This window comes from Cottoperca gobio, chromosome 8 (assembly GCF_900634415.1).
Source record: "Cottoperca gobio chromosome 8, fCotGob3.1, whole genome shotgun sequence".
In the NCBI taxonomy this organism is placed as follows: Eukaryota; Metazoa; Chordata; class Actinopteri; order Perciformes; family Bovichtidae; genus Cottoperca; species Cottoperca gobio.
Window position 1 is genome coordinate 4376034 of NC_041362.1, and position 8473 is coordinate 4384506.

General features: G+C 42.3%; 1 protein-coding gene across 1 annotated transcript; it reads right to left on the bottom strand.

Annotated features, from left to right (window-relative positions):
* Positions 1–732: 732 nt before the first annotated feature.
* rprml (reprimo-like) lies at positions 733–2170 on the bottom strand. Its single transcript, XM_029437648.1, has one exon. It carries the CDS (start codon positions 1790–1792, stop codon positions 1457–1459), a length of 336 nt encoding a protein of 111 aa, XP_029293508.1. The 5' UTR covers positions 1793–2170; the 3' UTR covers positions 733–1456.
* Between the last annotated feature and the right edge of the window lie 6303 nt (positions 2171–8473).

The window sequence follows — 8473 nt, forward strand, 5'->3', positions numbered from 1 at the left end:
GAAGAGTAATATTATCTTCAAGCACATGGACAGCTCGTGGTTGTCCCTATATGTTTTCTTTGTGTGAAATCCTAAAGTTGCATAAAGGTTCTCTCCCTGCTTGCTTATTCACATTTATGATCTCCTTTACACACTTTCTAAATGCACAAAGGAAGAAGAACATGAGCTCTGGAGGCCATACTTAAACTCTCAAGGTGCAGTCGCGGCTGCCTGCCGGGAAGTTGAGGGTGAGCCCGATAATCCTTGATTGCAGCTGGTCACTCTTCAGAGGGATCAGATTAAATGCTGTGAAGCCCATATGAGCTTGGCCTGTTGTCTACAAGATGAATAACTGGGCCTGGCCTCTCGTCGCCTCTCAATAAAGCTGCAATAAATATGGCGCTGCTTGTACTGAGTCTAAGTATGAAGTGTGACTGTGCCATGTGATCTTACTGCTTCATTTTAAGATAGAACTGTGTAAAATATCATCTTCTGTGTTTTAACATTGGATTTAAAAGTGCACCTACTATAGTGGGTTAATGTGTTCACTTTCATATTTCATCTATGAGATCATATCTGATTAAATTTGAAGGGAGCGATGGATCAGTGAACATTTCACAAGTCTGATTAGATTTGAGTTTAAAATAAATTTAGTTTGAAGTTGAAGCCAAACACAGTATTGCAAGAAAGAATATCTGCAAACATACTTTTATTTAATAGTCTCTTATTAACAGTTAATTAACAGATGACAACGCTTAATATGGTCATTTCAATGTTTTAATTGCATGCTGCAATTTCTTTTGGTACAAAATAATTCATGCAGCATCAGTTCAATTTCAAAAGTGCAAAACAGGTCCAAAAATCACTTTACAGATCAATTAGCCAGCATGCCAAACAGGACCAGAACCACCCATAAAGCTGTGATTTATTGAAAAACGTGCGTCAGTAGTTAATGTTTTTACCAAACAAGACTAAGAAAAATACTTTGTTTAGAGAATACCCACATCATGTCCATCACGTCCACATGGTACACTGGCAGACGTGTAACTATAAGAATTCACAATCATGCTTGTTGACAGTTTTAAAAACATTAATTTACAATCATTTCAAATTTACAAAAGAAAACTAACCAAACCAAAAAATGAGGTAACAGCTTGTAAACATTTTCGTCACTTTGTTCAACTTGGCAACATTAAATTCACTAAAAAGATTCAACAGATCGGCCCACGTGTAAACAATTTCCCGTGTTTTACGCACAAACTTTACGCACGGACATTAGTCGCAGGACTACTTTACTGTAGTCGTTTTTCAGAAGGAAATGGGAAGTTTTTGCATATCGTTCCTCGTAAGACACAGAGAGCGTCTTTGAGAAGTACATGCAGGTGCAGATCTCGACCTGCGGTAGGAAACGCGCATCAGATCCTCATACCGGATCTCCGCTCCGCTCCAGATCTCCACAGTACCTGCTCTCCATGCTCTAGCTGAGCCCGATCATGACCGTCTCCACGTCTTTGGATGGTCTCCGGTCCTTCACCAGGAAGTTAATCATGCTCTCCGATTTGATCATCAGGTTGCACCCGAGGAAAAATATACCGAACACGACGGTGAGCGACAACACGCACAGCACAGCGATTTGCACCACACGCATGACGAATAGTTTGCGCTCGTCTTGCACCAGCACCAGTGACCCTCCACCGTCACCAGTCACTACATTGTCGGTGCCATTGCCGGAGTATGTTGCTAGTGTCCCGGCGAGGGTCTGACTCCCGTTGAACAGCGCGCCCTGGGTCACGTCGAAGAAGGAGAGGTTCATGTTTCCTTTCGGGTTATAAGCAAATAGACACGCAACTCCAAGGGCTGACACTCAGTCTCACCACAAAACCTGGACTCCAAGTAAATCTTTGCGTCATGTGACTGTTCAGACAAAAGTAAGAGCAAGAAACCCAGAGACGACACGCTTTCTAAAGTCCAGCTCTACAAGCAAACACCGAGTTTTGCCACAGCCTCAATGCGTAATGACCATATCCACATCACCGAACTGTTGCTGCAGTCAAACAGCGTCTCATCAGGTGGAGCCAAAAGTAAGTTTCTTCAACTCAAAGTCTACGTTTTTCTGACTTTAAGTAACTTTAAGTCTTCTTAGACCGCGCGCAAGGTGCACAACGTGCTTGTTCCGTTGTAATAAGAGACAGTCCTTTTGCGTCTGTGTTCGCCTGCGAGCGCTTCTTTTGTACCAAGTCTCTGGTGCGTTTTAAAGTGATGATGAGATCCCCGTGGACCACACCATCCCTCCTCACCAGGGGAGGTAGTCAGATGGCCTCAGATAATGCGCTGCTCCTGTAATGTACAAAAAAGAGAAAGAAGGAAAACTTTATTTGAAGTCTGAATCTGGGACTGAGTGTACCTGTTGTTTCATTTCACATGTTTCTCTTATGTGTTTGTAAAGAACTGCAACTGGAGTGTAACGTAATACACGCATCTGGCATTAGATGCACATTTTACTCTCCCAGCTTCTTCTTTTTTGTATCTATCTCGAGTAGTGTAGTAACGCTAGCTTTGTTCAGTAAGCAAGATGTTTCCTAAACAATCCTCCAACAGGTGAATGCTTTTAAATCAGGTACTTCCTGTTTTAAGTCTCTTAATTCAAGAACATTAGTTGTTAAAGAAATAGTGAGGCTAAAGACTGTACGTTCTTCTGAAACCCACGCAGTGCACATCACTAACCCCTGAAAGCTTCACTAATATTGATTCAGACATACATTAACTTTGAAAGCTTCTCATGAAAGTCTTGGAAATCCTTTAAAACATGAAAGCATTCAGTCCAATAAGTATCACAATGAGATGCAGATTTGTCATCTGCTACTTTGAGGGGTATTTATAGTTGAATGTTTGTTGCTGAGGGAACTGTCACTGTGACTTGGGGGCTCTAAGAGAGGCACCAATATAGGCACAGCGAGCGATAACCTAGAAATGAAGACATGAATTAATAATCTACGATTGAACCGTGGCAAATATTTATCAGGATTATTGGCGCCCCTGCTTCCACTGCGCCCGCTGTTTCCTCTCAGGCAGCGGCTGTAATGAACCCCTCCAACAGCAGACGGCTGTTTTTATTGGATGTGTTATTCAAATGTCACTTTTGTCTTTCAGGTGTTGTGTGTAAGTGTTGCAGACACCAGCTTACTGAAGTGGAGGAGAAGTCCCTGCAGCCTGATCTGAACAGAAGTATGAGCCTCGGGGTAAGTATGTACCATATGACGATGAACTAAGTGAACATTTAACTTTTAAATCATTATTGATAAAGTATTCTTCTGGCGATGTGAAGAACATATTCTCTCTCATCCCTTGGAAATATCTATGCAGATTTAAATGTAAGGGGGGGGGAAAGGGACTGAAATGTGGTACTATAACCAAGTTAGAAACTATCAAAGTATCCTGGCACAAATGTAATATTTATTATCTAATTACATCGGCAAAGGATTACAGCTGCTATAAATCTCCCAAACTGCTAATGTAATGTAATTATCTTGTATATGACTAACGGAAATGTTCTTTGAAAGATACAGAAGAGAAGCTGAATGTTCCTATTTTATCATATCGTACTTATTGTATGTTGACGTGAAATTGAACAGTTGCTCTGATGAACTTCAACAGCTTAATAAAGAACTGCCAAAAACTCGTGTGCAGAGCCGGTCACATTAATCTGCTGTTTGTCTAAAAGCAAAGTCCGTGAAATTCAATTGGGATGCTCCTGATGTCTGGGTAAGCAGCTTTCAGCCACCGACTGACAAGCATGTGTACAAACAATGATTAGCTCCATCCACAAATACCTTTCATAAGCCTGGAGGTGGTTTGCTTTCAGATCATTTATTAACGGCCGATAACAGAAGAACCAGAAGTATTTTCCGTGTACAATAACATCAAGTAATCTCATTAGCGTGAGGATTTAGTTGATGCAAATTAATTGGCGGCTTGTAAATCAAAGCTTTCTGTTCTATTATTCATTGCAGTGTGATTATGGAAAGTCTGCTTTCACTATTAAAATGCTCCGCTACAGTTCAAACCTAATAATAATAATAAATACACACACTTAAAATCATTTAAACAATGAGGAGAAAGTGGTTGCAAAGTCGAGGAGGAGGAAACTTGAATGGATGTCACTTCTTTGAGCTAATTACCAAACACATTTGGTACATTTGTCACGTCATTATTAAACATCTTGTAAGAAGTTTCGCCCTTTTTAAAAAAGCTTCATGAATAAAGAACGTGCGGCTGATTGGCAGCGTCTCACAGTTTGGAGCATCAGAGTGAGGATTTACTGTGAACGCTGCACATTTCATTGATGTAGCAGCCAGAGATTTATCTTACCGGTCGATATTGTTGGTATAACTGTATATGAATTTATATTTATATGTGGATGCATATAGACATGAATGTGAGTGTCTGACTTGTTCCTAAGCAACAGTAGACCTGTGAGCCCAGTGACAGATGGTTGGTGAAGTTATTTTGGTTTAGAGGAGAAGAAGAAGAGGGAGGGAGCGATGAGGTGCCTGGACAGAGAGAGAGAGAGGGGGGGGGGGGAATGTTTCCACTTAACAAGAGGGAATTGGCAGCCTAGCAACACAAACTAAGTGAAGACATCCCTAGCAACAAGGAGGTGGTGTTTGACCACACCCACCTCCCCTCTGCTCTTTACCCCTGCATCCTTTTTGTCCGTGGTGCTGCAACAGAGCTGACGCGACTCAGGAACGGACATACCCTTTAAAGCCCCGCCACCACGCAGGGAGCAACCCTTCCTCACAACTTCCCTCTTTCCAATTAACAGATTCCTCCTTAGATGCCACTTAATTAGCTGATCAAAGCACACACACAGGAGTGAGAGGACGACGCTGTGTGCTGGTGAGTGTGTGATTACATTACAGTACAGTTCATTTAGCCGACGCTTTTGTCCAAAGCGAGTTACAAAAAGTGCAAACAATCATGGAGATACAACTCCGAACAGCAAGAATCCTGCATCAGCTTCAAACAGGTTCAGAACACTATCTTCCAATAAGCCAGTTTGAAGTGCAACATACAGAAACAATAGAATATGAATTCAACTATTAGCTACAAATAAGCCAAACCAGTGTAAGTGCATTCTTCATTGGCCGAGGTGCAGTGGAAACAGGTGAGTGTTCAGTCTGCAGAAGGTGTGAGGACTGTCTGCTGACCTCACATCAATGTGGAGGTCGTTCCACCATTTTGGAGCCAGGATAGCAAACAGGCGCGTTTTGTTTGAGGGGAATCTGTGTCCCACTCGCAGTGAGGGAGCGGCGAGCCGATTGGCCGATGCAGAGCGGAAGTGAGCGAGCCGGGGTGTATGGTTCGACCTGGATGTAGGAAGGGGCTGATACATTCACAGCACGGTACACCAGCACCAGAGTCTTGAAGCACTGGTAGCCAGTGAAGGGAGCGGAGGAGCGGTGTAGTGCGGGAGAACTTGGGTGGATTGAAGACCAGTCGGGCTGCTGGAGGAAACACAAAGGCAAGTAAAGTGTGCGTGTACAAATAGTCTTTCGGGATATTAAAAATGGATAGACTAAGTGTCACAGCGTGCAGGGAAAGTGTTTGAGGCCATGTTTTAATCCTACAGGGCTTTCCTCCTTTGGGACTCTTAATCACGTCGAGGTAAATACAGTCAATAATTACACACTGACACAGATTGCAGGGACACGGTGCCACTGCAGAGTGGTGCCCCACAACAACCCCACACTAAGCAACCAGCAGTCATTCGAGTTATTTTAAGGAGATAATGAATTCATTGCTTTGATTTGCAGGTTGATATTAGACGGAGCGTCCTGTCCGTCAGTATAGTGAAAGACCTGTTTGTTTGAAAAACACATTACAGATTTCTTCAGTCGTAATTGAAGAAATTCCTGCTCTGCCTCTCCAGTGCAGACATCTCATGCACTCCCCCAGCCGACCTCCCATTAACCTCATTTACATTTAGACACATGTCAGTAATGCAGGCGACCATGATGATCCTTTGTCACATACTGTCTTACAGCGTCTTTGTTTCCAGCTGTCTCACTTATATTAAACAGCAGGCTTCATTTGACTTCCCACAGTTCTGAAGTCTGGATTCACTTACAACAACACACAACACATGCACTCTTTACATTTCTCCATCCCCTCATGTATCCTGAGTTATTTATTTCTTTTTTCATTTCTACACATATACGCTCGCCGTCCCCTGAGAGGGAAATGTAAGCTGCCGATCCAGAGGGGCGAGAGGGGAAGGCGGCTCAGATAGGAAAGCATCGCAGCACAAACACACATTGTCCCACGTCAGCAACTCCGGGGCACATTTCATAAGCCTGCCAACCCTTCACCTGAGAAAAACTCATATCCCCCCACTTGACCTTTCCACCCACAAGTTAAACCCAGCGAAGCAAGAAAGGGTAAGCCGGTTGTGGTTAACCAAACACCGATTTTGTCTGAGAGCAATTGCGTTTTGATATTGGATGTCTGCGACAGCGTTCTCAGACTCAGTGAAAAGCTTAAAGGGCTTCAAATAGATCTGTAACACAGGTCAGGACCCTTCCACCCCCCTTTCCTACTCCAGCCCCCATCCTCGCTTCTTGTTCACTCTTAATTGGCTGCCATCTGACCCAGTCTCTGTTGTTTTACTCCGGACAACTGGCGCTATGCTCTTCCCAAAATGCCTTTTATCTGCGGGGGTGATCGCTCTGGAGCCAATAGATCCAAATCAGTCAATACTGGAGAGGGGGTTTTATTGCTCCTAGTGTAATACCTGCACCATCCACCCACACTGAGAGTATAATGCCAGCAGAACAGAAGACTATTATAGCTTTTCTACTTATTTCTCTATTTTTGTCATTCCTTCTCGCGGCAATTCTTGGACACGGGTGGCAGTAACTTAGCAACAAGCTGGAGAATAAGAGCAGGGCACAAGGATAAAGATTCAATAAACGGACAAGTGCAGAGATAAGAAGCATCGTCTGCTTCTGCAAACCCCAAAACACACACACACACACACACACACACCACACACTTCCAAAAGTTCATTGGCAATTTTAGCTTTTATCCCATTTTCTGCCTCATTTTCTTTTTATTTCTTTTTGTTTCTTCTTTTAGAAGCTGCTCCATCATTCAGTGGAACGGGAAGAGGGTTTCTGTGGCGGGCTCTTATCAGATTCATACATCTAGTGAGGACAGAGAGCTTGGCTACACTGTTTCTAGGGAATGCATATTACATAGCAGAAGCTTGGGGCAAAGTCATTCCTTTTAGAGCCTAAATAAATCAAGAAATGACTGCTGATCACTGTCACCCATATGAACTCTATTGCAAATATCTTTTTATATACTATTTGTCCCACTTGGGGTCCTGCTGTAATGACGCAACTCAGTGTTGGCCGCTTCTTTATCTTTGTGGTAATTCAGTCATTTTGGGTTTAAATGTATACTCTGGGTTTAATGGCTGGTCTCACAGTTTTGCTTTACATTACACGCATCATGTGTGTATCTTACGTATTAAAAGTTACATGCTGTGCTGTTTCCAATCCAGTAGATGGCAGGACAACATGCAACGCATTTTATATTTAACAGGATGTAGGTCACTTTGAACTGGTTTGGTGAAATAATGTCTATGTATCGTGATGGGCGCACGATGCTAGTCATTTCAAACGAAGTGTATCTGTAATATCAACTATATGCAAAGCAAAGAATTACCGACTGATCAGCATCTGGTGTCCAAACTGCTGCTACTTTGGTTTTCTCTGCATTAAATCAGGTTTAATATTCAGTCGAACCATGTGTCTAACTGTAGTACGCCACACCCGTGCTAGATAACAAACAGAAAAGGGAATTAAAGGGATAGTATGGAAGTATTTCAACATTTCAAATATATTGACCTTGCCGTCAGACAGTCCAAAGGGGAACTGAAGCCGTTATATCCATACATGGTTTATTCAAAGACCACCAGATCAATGGAGTCAAAGACCACCAGATCAATGGAGTCAAGACCCAGATCAATGGAGTCTCCCATTTTACTCGCAGAACATGGAAGATGCTCGATCAAACAAATCCAAACTATCGCACAAAATGCAACGTTTGGTGCAATTTGCTAACATGGTCACTCTCCAGAAAACACAAAGAGGATTGGCATCACATGAATGACCATTAGTGTCCTTAATCTCAATGAGACATATCCTGGTAAAATAAAGGTTATAAATAAATAAATGTAACAATAATTTATCAATGAATCTGTATATTTTTTATTGTGATTGTTTTCAACAGTTTCAGTTTGATTGATTTCAATATATCATTTGCAAAAAAACAAAACTTAAATACATGACTTTCTTGGAAACTAATAGAGGATATACAGTCCCTTATTCCACTTATGCTAATAGGAAGTAGCCTTTTCCCCCCCTCAACTCATCAAAAGTGATCAAACCATTAAGAAACGAGTGTCAACGTGCCACAACCGACGCTT

Coding starts and splice junctions, on each gene's coding strand:
- rprml (XM_029437648.1), bottom strand. CDS start 1,792: ATGAACCTCTCCTTCTTCGACGTGACCCAGGGCGCGCTGTTCAACGGG.